General features: G+C 45.1%; 1 protein-coding gene across 1 annotated transcript in view; it reads right to left on the reverse strand.

Annotated features, from left to right (window-relative positions):
- Window positions 1–9014: 9014 nt before the first annotated feature.
- Window positions 9015–20488, reverse strand: part of LOC146830611 (ly6/PLAUR domain-containing protein 2-like) — a 480941-nt gene continuing 469467 nt past the window's right edge. The window contains exons 2-3 of the mRNA XM_085604800.1: window positions 13477–13596; window positions 9015–10181 (exon numbers count right to left, since the gene is read on the reverse strand). Coding sequence (XP_085460926.1) covers window positions 9949–10181; window positions 13477–13596 — 353 coding nt within the window. The 3' untranslated portion in view covers window positions 9015–9948. The remainder of the gene's footprint in view (window positions 10182–13476; window positions 13597–20488) is intronic.

Consider the following 20488-nt stretch of genomic DNA (forward strand, 5'->3'; position numbering starts at 1 on the left):
GTTGGCCTGCAGTGGTTGCTTCATTGCCAAAGAAAGGAGAAAAGGACTGAGTGTGCTTTCATCATCTTGAAGAAGATCTCCAAGGGCTTGAACATTGAGCGTGCCTCCCGCCTGAAGTCTCAGGGATACAAGACTTCACTACCAGCTCCCCCCTGAATTCCCTTTTTGGGAATTGAAGTGCCTGCTGTTGTGTTGGGCCTTCTGAGAGACTGCGTGTCACTGGGAGCTGGAAGCGCGACTCAACAAAGAAGTGTGTCACCGCCGCAGCAGTTGCATCGCATCGCCGAGGAAGCGTGTCGCCGCTGTCACTATCGCATCGCCGAAGCGCATCGCATTATCGGAAAAGCGTGCCGCCACCGCAGAGGTCGCCGCCGCATCACCGGAGAAGCGCGTCACAGGGCCTGTGGCAGCTCAGAAGTTCACTGAGTTGCCTTACGACCGTTGGGCATGCACGTATCACATCTACGTTGAAGCACTGTAACCAAGGCGCCATTTTGTCGCATCAAGCGTCATCGGATCGCAGTAAGAAACCGGCGCAGCAGGAAGGAACCGATGCATCCACTCCCCTGAGTGTAAGGAACGGCGCATTACCTTCCCTGCGACCCTTATACTTTTCATCAGGGACGACTGCACTATGAGGCGCTCTTCAATTCCATAAGGGGCATATCATAGCCCAAGTGTCTCTGACTATCAAAACTAGAAAACAACTACTGTTCTGATGCAAACAATACGAGATGCTGTAGAGTGATACAACCTAGTATTATTATAGACAGACGATCTCTTTTTCCAAGACTGGGACAACTTCCATACAAAGTTACTTGGTTGTTTATGCGAATACCGATTAAAGCCTTGAAAAAGTTTAAAGAAACTAAACACGTGTCGCCTGCCAGTTCAACGTATGGATTGTTACATCAAGCTGTCTAATCCTGATTATGTTGCTACTGTCTTTTAACTTTGTGACTTTAGACTTTGCTTTCTACCTATATTAAATGGTCTCAGCAAAAAGTATACCTATGTGGTGTCGATATTTGGAGTTAACATTCTGAACAACTTTATGAATCAATAGAGGACTGAATATAGGGTGCCGAGGTTTATGGTCTTGGACCCATTTGTTTGTTTTGTGTTACGTATCCAAGGTAAATTGAGAGTAAAGTGTCTCATTCACAATCTAAAGTGAACTAAGCTATTTCTACCATTTTTAAGTCTATTTTTGATTACTGTATTGTGGATTTTTGTCGTTTGGGTCTTGTATTAAGTCTACATAAAGAATACTTATTTTTCTAAACCTGTGTGGTGTCCATCTCTAGTGTTTTCACTATATTACTGTATGTGTTCACAAATGCTTTACACACTGCCTCTGAGATAAGCCTGCCTTCTTGTGCCAAGCTAGCAAGGGGGTGAGCAGGGGTTATTTTAGGAGTGTAGCCCCTTACCCTGACTAGATGCAAGGGTCCCTATTTCGACAAAGGTGCAAACCATTGCCAACTAGAGATCCCCAAATCTAACTGGGAGGCTTCAAGAGAGAGAGAAAGATAGGTTGAGAGGGGGAAGTTAGAGAGAAATCAATCATAGAAGGAGAGGAGAGAGAGTTATGATTTGGCCAGTGCTGTTGGTCACCTACACAAGTCAATGAGGGAGGCGTTCATTGTGGGCTTGCCAAAGCCCGACAGGCATCCCATAGTGGTAGGTTTCTATCGGCCATTGTCACTGCTAAATCTAAATTACAAAATTCTAGGGAAAGGATTGGCCAACCACTTGTTACTATTGGTCCAGAGTCTGATACACAGTGACCAAAATGGCTTTATTACAGGCTGCAACACTTTCTTAAATCTTCAATGCTTGTTTGGGATGATGGACTGGGCTAGGCGACACCAAGAGCATCACTGGGTGGTCTCACTGGAAATTGAAAAACCCTTTGATATCCTCAGTGGTCTTTATTTGCTGGGGGTGCTGCAGCATTTTGGCATAGGGACTGAGTTGCTTCAATGGGTGAATTTGCTGTATAAGGACTCAGAGGATCGGATACATATGAGGGAGGATAATTTTATTATCTCTATCAGGATTAGGAGAGGATTGTGACTATGGTGTCCACTTTTCCCTCTTACAATAGCTCTAGTTTTAGAGAGTCTGGCTTGTGCCCTGCAAGCATGGGCACATGACTCTGGGATCCAGATGGGCGAAGAACGCACATAGTGTCCCTATGTGCTGATGACGCCCTGATATACCTACGGGAAGGAATGAACTCTTCCTGAGACATTGCTCCAGTGATGGAAGTAGTGGAGGACTTCAGCAGGGCCTCAGCCCTCAAGGTAAATTGGGAGAAATCTTCCTATTCCCATTGACTGCCAGGGATCCTTCCAGGCATTGCTCTCATCCAAACAGAATACTGCATTTAGCGATTGATACATTCAAATACCTAGGAGTGTGCATCTTTCGCACTGAACAGGATCTGTTCACATGGTAACTTAGGAAGTGCTATCACTTTGTTCCAGAACTACCTCCCAACCTGGATCGCCTTACCCTGATCCACACGGGTTTGCATAACAATCTTTAACATGATAATGCTCCCTAGGTTAGTATACTTCTTTGCAGCACTGCCACTCATACTGCAACACCCCTTTTTTGGTGAGATACGTTCCCTATTATTGGTGGTACTTTGGGCTACTGGGAGGCACAGGGTGCGGTTGACCGACCTTTATCTCCCTCAAGACAAAGTAGACCTGGCCTTTCCTGACTTTGAATTATATTATGCAGCCACGCAATTGCAGTGGCCAATGCGAGGGTTAGTGGGGTCTACCGACCAGAAGACCCAGATTATACAGGACCACTTAGAAGGCTTACCACTGCCGCTGGGACTCTGGGGAGCAGATGAAAAATTAACTACCACCAACCTGCTGTTCAGGACAGCTCATTGGTGCTTGAATAAATACGTGCAGGTTGCTCCCTGAAAGCCAGCGTGCACACTGGAGTTGCACCGGAGAGTGTGGCACTGGACGTCAAAGTATGGGGAGATCTGTTCAATGAAAGGACTTTGCAACCTTTTCATGCTCTGCAAGAGACCACTAATCTGAGTCCGGGTACCTTTATTACTCCATGCAGCAATAAGCAACCTGCTCCGTGAGAAATGGGGAATGCCAGACTGAAGTCTGCCCAGTTTAACCTCCCAACCCACCCTACTCCAATCTGCCCCACTCCTACCCAAAACAAAGTGCCCCACTCAAATCCCCCCAAAAAACACCCACTCTAATTTTCCCCACTCCTATCCAAACAATCTGCCCCTCTCCAATCCAAAACAATCTGCCCCACTCCAATCCAAAATAATCTGCACCACTCCAATCTAAAACAGTATGACCCACTCCATTCTACCCAATTTTAGTCCAAAACAATCTGCTCCACTCTAATGCAAAACAATCTGCCTCACTGCAATCTTCCCCACTCTAATCCAAAATAATCTGCCCCACTCAATCCAAAACAATCTGCACCACTATAATCTGAGCCACTCCAATCCAAAACAATCTGCCCCACTCCAATCCAAAGCAATCTGTCACACTCCAGTCTGCCCCACTTCAGTCCAAAACTATCTGACCACCCGAATCCACCCCACTTTAATTGCCCCACACCAATCCAAAACAATCTGCCCCACTTTTAATCCGCCCAACTCCAATCTGCCCCACTCCAATCCAAAACAATCTGCCACACTCCAATCCACCCTACTCCAATTCACCCCACACCAATCTACCCCACTCCAACCCGCCCCACACCAATTCATACAAACCGCCACAATCCACCCCACCGCACTCCAAACCAAAACAATCCGCTCCACTCCAGTCCAAAACAATCTGCCCCACTCCAATCCAAAACAATCTGTCCCACTCCAATCCACCCCAATCTGCTCCACTCCAAACTACAGCACTCCAATCCAAAACAATGTGCCCCACTCCATTGCACCCCACTCCAGTCCAAAACTATCTGCACACTCAAATCTGCCCCACTCCAATCCAAAACAATCTGCTCCACTCCAATCCGTCCCACTACAATCTGCTCCACTCCAATCCAAAACAATCTGCCCCTCTCCAATCCAAAACAATCTGCCTCACTCCATTTCAAAACAATATGCCACACTCCAATCTGCCCCACTCCAACCCAAAAACAATCTGCCCCACTACAATCCACTGCAATCTGCCCCACTCTAATTTGCAGCACTCCAATCCACCCCACTCCACTCCAATCCACATCACTCCAATCCACCCCATTCCAATCCACCCCAATCCAGCTGCATCCAATGCACCCCACCCACCCCACTCTAATCCACTCCACCCCAATCCACCTAAAGTCAATCCAATCCACCTAACTGCAATCCACCCCACGCCAATACAATCCACCCACACTCCATTTCACCCCACTCCACTGAATTCCACCCCACTCCATTTCACCTCACTCCATTCCACTCCACTCAAATCTACCTCAATCCAGTCCATCCCACTCAAATCCAATCCACCCATCTCCAATGAACACCATTCGAGTCCACTGTACCCCGATCCAACCCACCTCATTTAATTTCACCCCACTCCAATCTACTCCACCCCACCACTATCCAGCCACCTCTACTGAAGTCCCGTATGCCCTACGCTACTCTAATCCACCCTACTCTAACCCAATCAAATCCACCCTACTCTAATTCTCCCCACTCTAACCCAATCCAATCCAACCTACTCCAGTTCAGTCCATCCCACTCAATCTAATTGATTCAGCCCACTCCAATCCAATCCACCCAATGTAATCCTCCTCACTGCAATCCAATCCACCCCCTCAACTTTATATCACCCCACTCCAACCCACAGTACTCTATCCTAATCCACCACACCCCAAAGCAATCTACCCCATCCCCAACCAATTCAGTCCATCCCGCTCCAATCCACCCCAATCCAATCCACGTCACCACATTTAACCCACCCACTCCAATCCACCCCATGCAGTCCACCCACCCTATTCCACTCTATGCCACTGCACTCAATGACACTACACTCTATGACACTCTCTGCCACTGAACAAATACACTCTACTCCCCTCTACTCAACTCTACTGCCCCCAGTCTATCATTGACACTCTACTCCAACAAATGCAGTCAACAACACTCTACTCCTCCCAATCCACTCTAGGACACTCCACGCTACTGACATTTAGCCATGCTAAACAGCAGCCACACTGGTGTACAACATGGCAAAACCACATTGCCAAAGCCAATAGCTCTTGTATAGGCAAGGCCTATTGGCTTTGCCAATGTTTGCTAAGTGCGATGGTTTACTTTTCAATACTCACTATTCAGGCAGCTTTGAGGTACAAAATGGCCTGACCATGGAACACAATGCAACCTATGTGTATACAGGTCCTCTTCACATTTTAGAGGGACAGACACATTTTTCAGCATCTTGTGATTTAGCAGCACAAACACAAAACCCACCTCAGAGTGCCTTGCAGAACAGGACAGCTGCAGCCTCATTGCTCTTCTCAGTATTTAGATGAGCTCCATTCCTCCTCCAAAGACAGGACAGGGAATGGGCTGTATCAGTCACTGGACAACAAGGTCAAAGATATCTGACAGACTGAGGGAGGCTATTTTTGCTCCCACAGATCTCCATCAGAAACGGTCGCAGTAGCTTTCATGAGATGTCAAGTCAAATATTTGCCTAAATCTATTTCAGATGCCTGGCAGCAGATCTGCACTTCAAGGAATCTTCGCTGCACACTCAGGGGCAGATTTACAAGCCCCTTGCGCCACTTTTGCGTCACTTTTCCCATGTTAAAAGTGACGCACGCAAAAGTGGCGCAAGGGGCTTGTAAATCTGCCCCTCAGTCTCTAGCACAGTAGACTGTTTTCACAGATGATATGTTGCCTCTCCAAATGTCAATGTTTAATCCAGTTCAAACAGGATTTGCCTGTTAGAATTCTCACAAAATGGCATCCTAAAATGGAGACTGAATCTCATTCAATTGCCACATATGTTAGCTTTAAAGGGAACACATTTACATACATGCCAACAGAAGCCATTCAGGCAGGAGACTCCCGATTTTTTTAAAGTCAAACACTACATTTAAAATTGATTCTATTTCAATGCTAGTCAATGGTGAAAAATAATTTCCATTTTTTTTTCTCTATCCCCCACTTTCAGAAGGTTGACGTATGTATTTATAGAAAAAATTAGCATCATTATACTGATTCGTGAACAAGAGTTTTCAATTCTACTGTAAGGCGAAGTTTATGCATTCTCCTGTTTGCTAAATTTTAACAGCAGCCATGTAAACAAACACAATAACCATGGTGTTGCATAACAAAAAACTACAAAACCCAACATGAACTACATATCCCATAATAGAATGTCCGACGGCGACTCAACACTCATGTACCCCTATAAAAGGGTCAGCAGTATTAGCACTGCCTCTCCTGCTGCGAGGGAACTTCTAGGGTACTTGGGTATCAGAATTGATGGTTTCATTCTTGCTTTTGATCGAAACTAAAAATCTGTACTATAGCATGGGTAGAATCAAATGGAATAGACATATAAATCATTAAATTAAGGAATACATTCTCAGCATAAACCGTTCATAAAATTGTTTAGTTGTACAATTGCCAGATTGGAAACATTTGTTGTCCCTTAGTCCAGTTAGCTCACTGTGCCACCATAAGCCCCCCTAAACCTAGACAGATAGTGAGCAGTTCTTTCAACTACTGAGCAGGATAACCCTGTTTCCTCAGGAACCGTGGTGACAGATCTAGAATCTTCACCTAGTCACTCCTGCTCTCCTTCGCTCAGAGAAATATACAAAGAAGACATGAAGGGACGTTTTTCAATATTTGTTGAAGTAAAGTGATTCTTGTTTAGAAAATATGTGCTGCAATGATCAGTAGATAGTAGCAGACAAAAGTTATGTGTCAAAATAGTGAATACAAAAAAAAGTTCCACCATCTTTGCTAAGACTTGGATATGCAGGCATATGCAACAGTATATCAATCTATCGTTCTCCTAACCTATGTGTCTAGGGTGCAAATGTATTTTCTTCCAAGAAACCCCTCTACTGGATGATCGAACCCCATTACCTGGTGGGTAAGAATGTAGGACCCCCATCTTGGTCATGAACTTGACACTCCTCACAGAGTTGCCAGTCAGCTGCTGGGCAAAAGCTTCAGCATGTAGGGACTCCTTGAGGTCGGCAGATGTGTCTGCTTTGATTATACTTGGAAACAAAAGGTTATATATAGAAAAAGGCATCCTTGCTATGGCCAGAGACTGTGATCAGGCTGCCATTGTTTGTATTCCACAGATAGCTGTGTCGCCATATGGACTAAATAGCAAATACATCTGTACAACGCACATGAGGACCTTGCACACAATGCCAAGGCAATGTGACATTCTTACAAAGTTCTCTGTGTTAGCAAGGTCAGTGTTTCCAAGAAACTAACCCAAGTGTCACAAATGCAAACGTGTGTCAAAAGTCGATGTGAAAAGTGGAAACAACTTTTGGAAAAAACTGTGTACATGGAAAATTACACTGTTTTCTGCCAGGCCTAACTGGGACTTTCCGGCAAATGTGACCTTCTTAGCATCATGTTTATCCTGACAATGGATGTTTGGATTATTCTAAAGAAGCTTTTGGTGCGCTTATGAAAATATAGTCAGGACTATTCCTTATCCATCTTTTAAAGACAGGAGAAGTGTACAAGTATTCATTTCCAAATGACATTGTGACCATCTCTGTTTAGAGTGCGGTGCCTATAGTATAGTCTCAAGAGAAATGTCAACATTTTTATTTTTCAACACAAAACCATACACATGAAATCTGGGTGAATAACTTAATAATCAATGAAGAACAAGAACAATTCCCTGATGGCTAATAAAGAGAATAGGTTCTTCTATTGTCGCCTATTACGTTGCTCCCTCAGTGGTTGAACAGGTTATTCCACGTTGAGAATTTCCAGTGCTAGGAATGTGTTGATTGTGCTGCACCATGTTTCGTTTCATTCTCTCTCAGTAGTTGAGAACATTGTTCCATGTTGAGAAGAGTTTGGGTTGTGTTGAGCCTTGTTTTGTGTTGTTCTCTCTCACTACTAGAGAAGTGTCAGGATCAAGTTGCACCATGTGCCTGCATCAAGTTGCTTGATAACACTTTTCATTTTCCTCCCTCAGTGGTTGAGCAAATGGAGACCTTGCTGGAACCAGTTGGTAATTTCTAATTATCAGCTGCCTCAGGGACTGGGTCACACGCCTAAATTCCTTGCAATTCTTCCTTCTGGGTATTTACTCATTCTTGAGACTTATGTTTCTCAGTCAGATTCTCTATGGATATGGATGTATATGTAAGCAAATTGTTCTGTTTGTGTAATTATGTTTGATTGCAGTTTTTTGTGTTTTACTCATGGTTTTCTTGAAGGCATTCACACTCAATTGGATTGATGTGCGTCAAGTGTGTTGAGTACTTTTATCCTTGGGTGGTGCGGTTACGCATACTCTTAGTGTACTGTGTTAGGTGTGTGTTTTTTTCATGCATCTCCAAGTGTTGGCTGTTCTTCATCACTGGGTATTGTGAAGCCCTTTGAGGTTCTCCCCAATCTACAAGTTTCATTCTTTGCTTGTTTTGCGAAAAGGGGAAATGTATGGTAACCGGCTTTCCTTCTCCCAAGGGATGTCATGGGCAGTTATGGTTGAAGGTTTCATGTTGACTTTGCCTGGCAGTTAGACCTGGGATGAGCAACCTGTAACATCTGCTCCTGGTTGGTGGTGTCTGAAATATATACTTGTACCCATGCCTGATTGTCTATTAAAGCCTTAAGTCAATCTTCAGGGTGTCCATGAGTTCCCGTGCTTCTGAACTGCCAGCCTATTTCACTACAATATTTTATTACTATTTGTTTCCAAAAAAGTTAAACCAACGAGTTATGGGACTGTTGCGTTCCACCATTGCTTGAAAAACCTTAGCAAAAATCAACGGAGTATAGATAATCTGTTTTGGGAGTTTTATTCATTCAAAGTGGCAGATAGAGAGCTGGATTGAGTGATCCACAACCTACTACACAAATATAACCTCAATACATTCAACTTGGGAGCGGTCAACAGATTCATTTTTACATAGCAGCAGAATAGCGAAAACTCTTGCTAGTTTTAATTTAAAAAGGTACACTTTAAAAAAACATCCTAGCTGGAGGTATGAAGGTGGAATTTGTGTTGCTTCACCTCAGGACATATCCTGCCTTTAGCACTGTTATGTTTTTGAACAATAATGTATTGCTTCTGCTAGACAAATAGACTTGAGGGCCATTGACTTTGCTTGAACACCCTGGGGCTTATTTATGAGCCCTTGCGTCACTTTTTGTGATGCACCGGCAGCGTAAAAAATGCGCCATGTTGGGTCATGTTTACAAAGTGACTCATCTAGGTAGATGCGTCACTTTGTAAACCCCAGCGCCACATTATACCTGGAACAGGTTTAATGTATGCAGGGTGGGCATTCCGTTGCAAGTAAGCCTCGTAGAAGTGACGCAGTGAAAGCTATGAGATTTCACTGCACTACTTCTAGGACGCAAATGCGTCAATATCTTATGCCTGTTTCCCAGCAGACGTAAGACTGACTCAGGCACATTTGAAATGGGACTTGCCCATGTGAAATGACCCATTGCTGGAGTTGCGTCCCTCTTGTGACACACTCCAGCAATGCGGCATTTTTGCACCTACAGATACGTCAGAAATACTGACGTATCTGTAACTCCTTGCGACATGATGCGTCATATTGTTAATATGATGCATCCAGCATGTCCCGAGGAGGGCGCAATGAAAAGTGATGCATCACTGTTTTCACGCAGCGATGCGTCACTTTTCATAAATGAGGCCCTCTGTGTTGTTTGCTTGTCTTGTTGATCATGCTGGTATTATTCTGAGCAGTATCTATTGAATGTGGTCACGGTCCAGTCTGACTCAGGACATACATCAGTGCAGCTGAGGTTGCCAGAAGCATGTGATTGATGTCCAGAGGGTTTGCTTTGCTCCTGTCTCCTACGTGGACACCTCTTCTATTGCAAAGATCAGTGGAGCAGCAGTCAGTGGGATGCTTGAGCCCAATTTCATCTTTCGTCTGGATACAATTGGCCGAACAGCCCTTGACAGCTTTCCCATTTCCATGAAAAGGATAATCTAGAAGAGAAAGATCACTCTGTTAACCATTAAGTTTAAGCACAAAATAAAACACACTCTTATTCCCTCCATACCAGTGGGCCGTAATTAGGTGTGGAGATACCAGGGAACTGAAATGTTTGTTTCTGTGTGAATGCCCTGAACCTAATTCCACCTCTACCAAGATTTCTCCCTAGAATAGGGAATACATGCATAGACTTGAAGGCCACAGAGAAAACTGCTGACCGGGCAGGAAGAAAGGGTCAGAGAATGGAAGAGAAGGGTGAATGGGTGGAGCCCAGGTCTATCTGTCTGAGGCATGTCTGTCTTCTATCCCATGCTGCTGCAGGGGTCAGACGGAGGCCAGTGGCATAACAAAACTTGAGCCCCCCCGCAAAGTACATGGAGGGCCCCTAAAACCCAATAAGGTGCTCTCAGGCCAGGTGCCCGCTGCCCGTGCATAGTGCAGGAGGGGCCCCCTGGAACTCAGTTTGGGAGCCTGACTCGGTCAGCTAGGTTAGCAACGATCCGATTGCCAATATAGTGATTTTTGAGGCAATAGATGAAGTAAATTGATATTAGTGTCTTGCAAATTCTAAGCATGATTATGTCCAAGAATGCAATTGTGGACAGTACCATACATCTTGTCCAAACTTTGAAGAGGTTCTGAAGCATATGTTTCTTAATTTTGTAAGTGCAAATAGGGATAAAACCATGACCTGAACCACCACTGCAAGTAGTAGTTAACCAATCTTGAGTCACAACAGGCCACCCTGTATTCCAGCATTACATCCAGCCTTACTCACAAAGATACAAGGATATTGCAGAGCTTTCTAAAGAAATGACGTCTTTATTTTACACCAGGTGTGCCAGCTTTTATTCAGAGCATTTTGTAATCATTCAAGAATCAGTAGTGGCTGGTGACTTTTTAAAAGTGGTGGGCTGGGCATTAATGTACAAAACTGACAAAGGGGTAATTGGGGCTCTCGCCGACAAAAAAAATGGAAAATGGAGGCTAAAATTGTGCATTTTTAGCAAATGTGTGCAGTGCTCTTAATTACCTCGTCCTCGTGCAGTGTAGTTGGCCATTGCTGTGTGCAGTCAAAACTCCAAACTGCCAGAAAAAATGTCACCGACACATGGTCAATCACTGTATAGCTTGGCCACTCATGTAATTCTCCTGGCCCTGTGTAGCTTTGTGTGACCATGTATGTCACTAAAGGCGAGACCCAATCCAGGCACTGATTTTAGACTATTTGCAACAATAAACAGAATAGGAACAGCACCAGGATTGGTTGATGAAGGGAAATCCAGCCTTCCATGGGAGACTGGGAGGCTGTATCTGTGATGCACACTACATTGTCTTCATCCTCCCATTATGAGTCAATCATCTCATTGTCTTTCTCCCAAGGTCTGTCCACATCTTCTAAGACACCTGACGCTCACAGCAGCAGCACAACGGAAAGAGGGCTCTGATCTGGCATAGGGGTTTGGCGATAGGGCAAGTAATTTTTTCCTTAAAGTATGGCATCAATGTCATTTAGATTATAAATTTGTTGTGCTATGGCAACTCGAGGGTGGTGGGTCAACTTCCCTCGCAATCCAATAGAGGAACCGCCTCTCTGTCAAGAATCATGTTTGAAAGCATCTGGCAATCTGTGCCCCGACCACTGAATGTGGTTGGGCTACCTACCGCTCTACCTGAGTAAGGGTGGGGTTGTGGTCCAGCTTGGAAGCTCTGCAGTTTGTGCTAGTCTGGGCCACATTGCTGCCTCTGTTAGGCATGGTACACAGGCCTGGTGAACAAGGCCTAGAGGCAACTGTCCAGCAAACTGGTGCTGGTGGGCAGGATGGAAAGCAGCCTCTATGGAGATAGCTTGCCCAAGGTGAGGGCATGCATGGGCACCAGCGGCATGCAGAGAGGACCAGGAAGGCTGTGCTACCAACATTGAATATTATGTGCCAGGGCGTCAGGCCCCTGGGGAAGACGTGAGTATGTCACCACACATTGGATAATTTTTGGAGGCCCGATTGTCATAAGTAAGACATTCAGCTGTCACCCTCATCATACAATAAACCAAGCAAAGATGCACAGTGAATACCCCAGGAATGCCTCAAGCAAAATCCCTAGTATGACCATCTCCCACATCTGTAAATGATTTACATACGAGGCCACCCAGAAATCATCCAGTGTTAAATCTACACATGCACACAGCTCCCAGTAAAAGTCCTTTCAAAGACACACAATGCCATAAGCAGAGTATGGTAAGTAGAAACCACCGCAATATAGATGTGTCACATCACAATTTATTTAATTCAGCCAATATATTGTTGAATCACCTCAGGTTGCTAGCAGGCAACTTCTTAAGTGACAAGACCCCCCACAAACATTCTAAGAATCTTTACTCATGCATCTGCTACAAAAGAACCTATACACACTAAACCTTAAAGGAGACATCTGTAAGTACTGGAAAATACATTATAATAATAGAGATATTACACAGAGTTTCAACATCAACTGAAACTACCTTTCCCATCAAACATAAGCAAAAGAAAAAAGAAAAAATCAGGCAAGAGGAATACTGGGAGTCCAGTAATAGTCCTTCCTTGATTATCATGACCTTTCTTTCTTCGCTGCTCCGCAGCCATGAGATAAGTGCCCCCTTTCTCCTGAATTTAATTGGGTCAAATGTGCAGTGTTTTGGGTATTGTAACCTACTTGCTTCTTTTTTCCAGACACAGGAGGGGGTGTGGGAATGCAGCGCCAGTATATTTCAGTCTTGTGGGCCGTTTTAACATGGTGGTAGCCTCTGCTCCCTAGAGCGCACTTACATTATAGTTAATGGGTACCATAGAGGGGCACAACAGGATTCTCTGGTGGCACACAATACTCCATTTGAATCAGAGCAGGGCGATTGCTCCAACAGCCTTGGCTTCCACAGCACTTGAAGTGAGATACCCTTGCTGCGGTCTGGATGTGCTGCATTGGCAGTCTCCACATAGTGGTATCGCCGCCCACAGTTGGCAGGTACTGGTGCCACAGGCAGCACCAAAAACAAGTAACTTTACCTTTGGTGCCAGGCATTGGAATCTGCCTTTATACCGCAGGAACAGCCCTGGTGCAAAGCCCTAGAAATAATAAAAAGAGCAAATTGTCCCAGGGCACAGAGCCACAGGCTCCCCTACTTGCTGTACCCCAGATCCACATTGCAGCCATGGGCTACCAATACAAGTATAATCCGACTGTACTAGGGTGACAATGCAACTCACAGCCCAACCTGAACCCTCCACTTCTAATCATAATTTGAGAACTTACGGCTATCCTCTGAATACAGCTTTGTCTTGCATGTTTCAAGTGGATTAGAACATTTTCTAATATCCGTGCATTCCTCTATGGCAGTGGGAGCTGGGCAGTAGTAACACCGTAGAGGATGACCTGGAAAACAAAAAAATGTAATTGCTGCTTGCCGTTGTATTTTTGCCAGGGAGTGTACAATCAAGCACTGAAAAGTTGCAATTAACAGTAGAAATGAATTACCTCCTGTCAGTCTTTCTTATCCCAGTCCTAATACACCAAGGAATTCCCTCACACATAGAACTGCTTGCTCTCCAAGTCAATATGAACTGATACAACGTCCATGACACCTAGACCCTCCTCTCCCTTAAAAGGCAGAGACAATCACCACACTTCCTATCATTTCCAAGTGTTATGAGTAGTTTGTCAACCTTGTGGATGCCTCAGGTGGGATGGGTTGGAATGTAAGACTGTGACAAGGAAGACAAGGACTCAGAGTAATAAAGACCAGGGGGACGATTTGCAGAACTAATCTGAGACAAAATCCTAAACTTACTACTTTTGGTATTCACAGAAGGCACATACGATTTTTGGTATTCACAGAATGCACTTACGACTCCTACCTTTACGTCCGCACTCAGGCCGGAATTTTCGCACCTAAAGCGTACTCTCCGCTCCCGGACCCTACTCTCCGCAACCGGAGCATACTCTCCGCACCTGGACCGTACTCTCCAGCTCGAGCCGTAATCTCTGAGTGGGGCATGTACCATGATGCAAAGGAGAAAACTTTTTTTGGTTATGATGTCGTGTTTGGCCATACCCTTTTCCCTGCCCAAACTGTTTTTTATGACCTCCTCTACCATTTATCACACATTCTTAATGTTCCTTTTTGTAAAAATTGCAATGCAGTCCATTGATTACACTTTATCCGGCCCCAGCTGGAGAATACGGTCCAGGTGTGCAGAGTACGCTTTGGGTGCGGAGAGTACGGTCCGGGTGCGGAGAGTACGGTCCGGGTGTGGAAATTCCAGCCTGAGTGCGGACGTGAAGTTAGGAGTCGTAAGTGCATTCTGTGAATACCAAAAATCGGAAGTGCCTTCTGTGAGTACCAAAAGTAGTAAGTTTAGGATTTTGTTTCAGATTAGTTCTGTGAATCGGCCCCCAGGTCTTTATCTCCCCACCCTTCTTTCTCGTCCAAGTGCTAACGTAATGAAGATATACCCAAGCGTCCGAAAGAGGCGTCAAACAAAAATAAAAATAAAACAGAGACAATATTCTGCCACAGCCATTGAAATTTTATATTAATATAACTAGCACTTATCACTGATGCTAATTGGTAAGTCCCAAAATGTTCTGATTAGCAATCACTGATTTTCAGGTTATAATTGGACATAAATGTATTTAGTAAAGCATGTGACTGTCATGCAAAGGAAAATTATGGAAGCTATTTCAATAGTTGAGAAGGGGATGTGAGAGCTGTTTTCTCTTCTGTTCGCTTTAAACGAGCTAGAAACTGAGCTTATGCTAACATAGCCCTTGTTTCTACCGTCCTCCATCTTGAAGTGATGTCGTAACACATCACGTGATAAATGGTGCTATTCTTTTGTTCTAAATAAAGAAATTCCAGCTATGCTCTAATGAACACTGAATGTCCGCAGAGACTTCTCACCACACTGTACCGAATCAAGGAAATCCCAACAATACCAGGCTATTGTTTGTACAATGTATCAACTATAATGCTGGAATAAACTGTGAGAATGACAACATTGGACTAGGGGTATGGAAGAATGCTCAAGCGTATCCTGTAATAAAATGTTCCTTCTTGCTCGTTCCTCATTGGTGCATATCCTGAGATTCATGTACCTGTGTAGTAGTGTATAAAAACATTTTCTAAAGTCCTATAAAAGGAATCCCCCTTTCTCTGTACCAAGAGGCCTCTATTCCCCAATCTTAAGAGGCGAATCAAAGCAGGATTTTTCATTGAACTTTACTGAGTTGTTTACACTTATAACTTATATGCTTTGCTTCTAAACTTACTGATGGTGCATTTTCCGCCATTTGCCTATTAATCATTTTATAAACCTTTGAAACTTTGATCCGTGTCTGTCATTCATACCGAGAAGGCCACTGCTCTGTTTATGGAAAGAGATTTCACATGCATTGGAGACAGGTCCAAACTGGGAGCACCAAAGTCAGTAAAGGGACTACACCACTCCCAGACCAAGCCGTCGGCGTGCTTTTGGCCTTGGTAATAAAGGACTGATTGGCAAACCGACTGATCGGTATTGGTGTCAGGAATGTTGAAAACTATTTTCTTATTGGAGGAAATATTGGCTTGGATAGTGAGGACGTTTTGTGTGCAATGAAGAATGCCACAATGTGTTAGGACCGACAGGAGAATGACCAGGAATTCGGAAGTAATGAAGAATACTGTTAAGCAACTGGGTCATTAATGATTGTGTAACAAGAATATTAGTTAAGCACAGTTCTGTGTGGACCAACCTGGGAAGACTCTGGGTCTTATTTAGGGTTTGGCAGGGCAGGAAGAATGATATAAAGTAGAAGTCCTTCTACCCTGACAAACCCCTGGTTTTCACACTATATTTGGAGTTAGGAAAACTCTTGGGGGTATATGTACAAGGAGTTAACACCGCCGTAGCGTCAATATTTGGACGTTATGGCAGCTTTTTTTTAATCGCCATATTTACAAGTTGCCACTAACCGCAGTTATTGACATATTGCTGGCGAAATCGTCCATTTTTCTGCTTTGCCACTTCTGTAAGCGATAGCTAACGAAAATGAGATGCAAGGTTGGCATTCCCATGCAAAAACGGCTGCTAACCCTACTTCGCGATATTTTCAAAGGATTCCTGGTCCGGCGATACTGTCCAAAAACAGCCGCTAAGGCCCATTAGCACCTGGATTTTAAGACCAGAAAAAAGGTGGTCGAAAAATGGTGATAAAAAAACAGTACATAAGGGAGACTACCCCGTAGCCTCATTTGCTAACCTACTGATGGAGGTACTACTCTTGCAGCTCAGCACCCCAAGAAGACCACCACAACAACCACCGCCACCACCTCCAGGACCACCACAGAGGCAGCGCCAAAGAAGACAGAGGGTCTATTGCCTACACACCACCCTGTTAGACCTCATGCCAGAGGATGTGATAGCCCACTACAGGCTTAAAAGGAGCTCCATCCTCCGCATACTGATCCAGATAGCCCCCAGGCTGCAGGCACGATCACAGCATAACACCAACATCCCGCCTCAGACAAAGCTACTAGCAGTGCTGCACATGTTGGCCTCTGGTACCTTCCAACCAAGTACCGCCAGAGTTTCTGCAGTCTCCCAGCCATCCTTTTCAAGGTTCCTCCAATCTGTCTTGGATACCATTATGAGCCTGACACTACAGCACCCACGCTTCCCCAACACTGCACAAGAACAACTTGACACCAAGCAAGGCTTCTATGCCATTGCTGGGTTCCCGCATGTGTTGGGGGCAATTGACTGCACCCATGTTCTGCTTATGCCTCCTGCGGACACTGCACACATCTACCGGAACAGGAAGCACACACACTCCCTAAACGTGCAGGCAATCGTGGACCACCAGGGCTTGTTCACCAATGTTGTTGCTAAGTTTCCAGGGAGTGTGCATGACTTCTATATCTTCCGACAGTCCATCATCAATCAATGCTTTGAGAATGGCACATATGGAAATTTACTGCTTGTTGGTAAGTACTAACTGAACACATCACACACCTCAAGTCCCCAATCATGTAGCTCAAAAAGGTGATAATGCACATGTAGCAAATGTAATGCAACATGCCTTGTAACAGGTCCACCTACCATACACAAGAACCCAAGTGACTGCAGTTAGTTGGGGTAGCCTTGTAGACAAACTTTCCTCAAAGGTCCTGCCTCTCCATCACACATTTGCAAATGCTGGGAGTGATGGGAACCAAGTAAGTGTGATCAGGACCTATTAGGAAAGTGTGAACACAAGGCTACCCCCACTAACCGCATGCCCTTGAGACACATTAAATCCACCTGAATAGGGCGCACAGAAAACACTACGAACCTGGATGGGAGATAAGCATACCTTCCAACTTTTCACGAGAGTGCAGCTGTCTGCGCCCTCAATTGAGAACAAGATAGGGAAACAACCCCACTGAAGACCCAGGGAAGTAAGTACATTTTGCCATGAAGAAAACCCAGAACCCATGTGGGCCACCCAATAGGGGTGAAACATGTTGGCATGGCATGAGGACCATCATCTCCTGACGACACCCGTTCATTTCCCACATCCCCTGCGACTCAGTCATCAAAGGGATACCTGGAGATGGAGGAGGATTTGTAATCTTCAGACCCACTGGCCTATCTCTCTTAAGAGCGCCCTAAGATATTGTTGAGCCCACCCTGAACCCGATGACGAAGCATGAAACACTAGAGCGTGCAAGAGTTATTTAACAAAAAGGAATTGCGTCCATCCCTGCATTTGAGCGATTGACGCCACAAGAGTTCATTGTCAAGCTTTCATTTCACTGGAATGGATACCACTGGTGAATAGTATTTCATTTGGGAGGACATATCCACACCCGGGAACACCTCTCTACCCTTGTGGCTTAGGTGAAGGGCTCTTCTACCTTAGCCAAGTATAACATGCATATGACTACCCTGGTGAGGTTCAGCAATATGATGCACTAAAGCTGAAATAACAATGTGTGTTGAATGTTAACTGACACACACTGAATTATTGATGGGTATTACTCAAACGTGCATACATGCAGAGTCAAAGTCAATTCATGCACAAGGACATCTATGCATATGTATGTTGTCATCACATGTACCAGTTAGTACATTTCACCAGGTAGCAGCGCCACCCGTCACTCAAACACTGACCCACATTTGGGGCAAGGTGGATGTAATTATTCCACAATTACTTCAATGTTTAGTAGACAAGGAATCTCTCTCACAACTACCCTCAGCACAATCACTCACAATGAGGCTTATGGATGATGTCCTAAAATAGTAATCATCAAAAACGTAAGCAGGATGTGTCAGCAGGCACATGTGCCAATGGTGCACCCCATTAAATATGTGCACATGAGAGAATCAGTATGTGCAACGGGCCTGTAAACAAACTGTAATCTATTTACAAATTACAATTACGGAGAAGGTCGCACACTGCTCGTCATACTAGCAAATAGCCCCATAGGACTCTGGATAATGTAGTGGCAGCGGTGAGTACGCCTATGCCACGAGTGTAAAAAATAATGCCATCCCTGGACACGTGTTTCGAGGTAATTGCCTCTCGTCAGCAAGGAGCAGGTAAGTATGTGGGGTGCCAAGTAGACTGCCAAAAATATTAAAGGTATAGTACCTCTCACGGCGCGCAGGTGCGGAACCCAGGCTCGTCAGCCCAAAGTCGCTCAAAAGAGCTTTAAATACAATTACGGAGTAGGTCGCACACTGCTCGTCATACTAGCAAATAGCCCCATAGGACTCTGGATAATGTAGTGGCAGCGGTGAGTACGCCTATGCCACGAGTGTAAAAAATAATGCCATCCCTGGACACGTGTTTCGAGGTAATTGCCTCTCGTCAGCAGGGAGCAGGTAAGTATGTGGGGTGCCAAGTAGACTGCCAAAAATATTAAAGGTATAGTACCTCTCACGGCGCGCAGGTGCGGAACCCAGGCTCGTCAGCCCAAAGTCGCTCAAAAGAGCTTTAAATACAATTACGGAGTAGGTCGCACACTGCTCGTCATAGTAGCAAATAGCCCCATAGGACTCTGGATAATGTAGTGGCAGCGGTGAGTACGCCTATGCCACGAGTGTAAAAAATAATGCCATCCCTGGACACGTGTTTCGAGGTAATTGCCTCTCGTCAGCAGGGAGCAGGTAAGTATGTGGGGTGCCAAGTAGACTGCCAAAAATATTAAAGGTATAGTACCTCTCACGGCGCGCAGGTGCGGAACCCAGGCTCGTCAGCCCAAAGTCGCTCAAAAGAGCTTTAAATACAATTACGGAGTAGGTCGCACACTGCTCGTCATACTAGCAAATAGCCCCATAGGACTCTGGATAATGTAGTGGCAGCGGTGAGTACGCCTATGCCACGAGTGTAAAAAATAATGCCATCCCTGGACACGTGTTTCGAGGTAATTGCCTCTCGTCAGCAGGGAGCAGGTAAGTATGTGGGGTGCCAAGTAGACTGCCAAAAATATTAAAGGTATAGTACCTCTCACGGCGCGCAGGTGCGGAACCCAGGCTCGTCAGCCCAAAGTCGCTCAAAAGAGCTTTAAATACAATTACGGAGTAGGTCGCACACTGCTCGTCATACTAGCAAATAGCCCCATAGGACTCTGGATAATGTAGTGGCAGCGGTGAGTACGCCTATGCCACGAGTGTAAAAAATAATGCCATCCCTGGAAACGTGTTTCGAGGTAATTGCCACTCGTCAGCAGGGAGCAGGTAAGTATGTGGGGTGCCAAGTAGACTGCCAAAAATATTAAAGGTATAGTACCTCTGACGGCGCGCAGGTGCGGAACCCAGGCTCGTCAGCCCAAAGTCGCTCAAAAGAGCTTTAAATACAATTACGGAGTAGGTCGCACACTGCTCGTCATACTAGCAAATAGCCCCATAGGACTCTGGATAATGTAGTGGCAGCGGTGAGTACGCCTATGCCACGAGTGTAAAAAATAATGCCATCCCTGGACACGTGTTTCGAGGTAATTGCCTCTCGTCAGCAGGGAGCAGGTAAGTATGTGGGGTGCCAAGTAGACTGCCAAAAATATTAAAGGTATAGTACCTCTCACGGCGCGCAGGTGCGGAACCCAGGCTCGTCAGCCCAAAGTCGCTCAAAAGAGCTTTAAATACAATTACGGAGTAGGTCGCACACTGCTCGTCATACTAGCAAATAGCCCCATAGGACTCTGGATAATGTAGTGGCAGCGGTGAGTACGCCTATGCCACGAGTGTAAAAAATAATGCCATCCCTGGACACGTGTTTCGAGGTAATTGCCTCTCGTCAGCAG

The sequence above is a fragment of the Triturus cristatus genome, chromosome 5_1, assembly GCF_964204655.1.
Source record: "Triturus cristatus chromosome 5_1, aTriCri1.1, whole genome shotgun sequence".
NCBI lineage: Eukaryota > Metazoa > Chordata > Amphibia > Caudata > Salamandridae > Triturus > Triturus cristatus.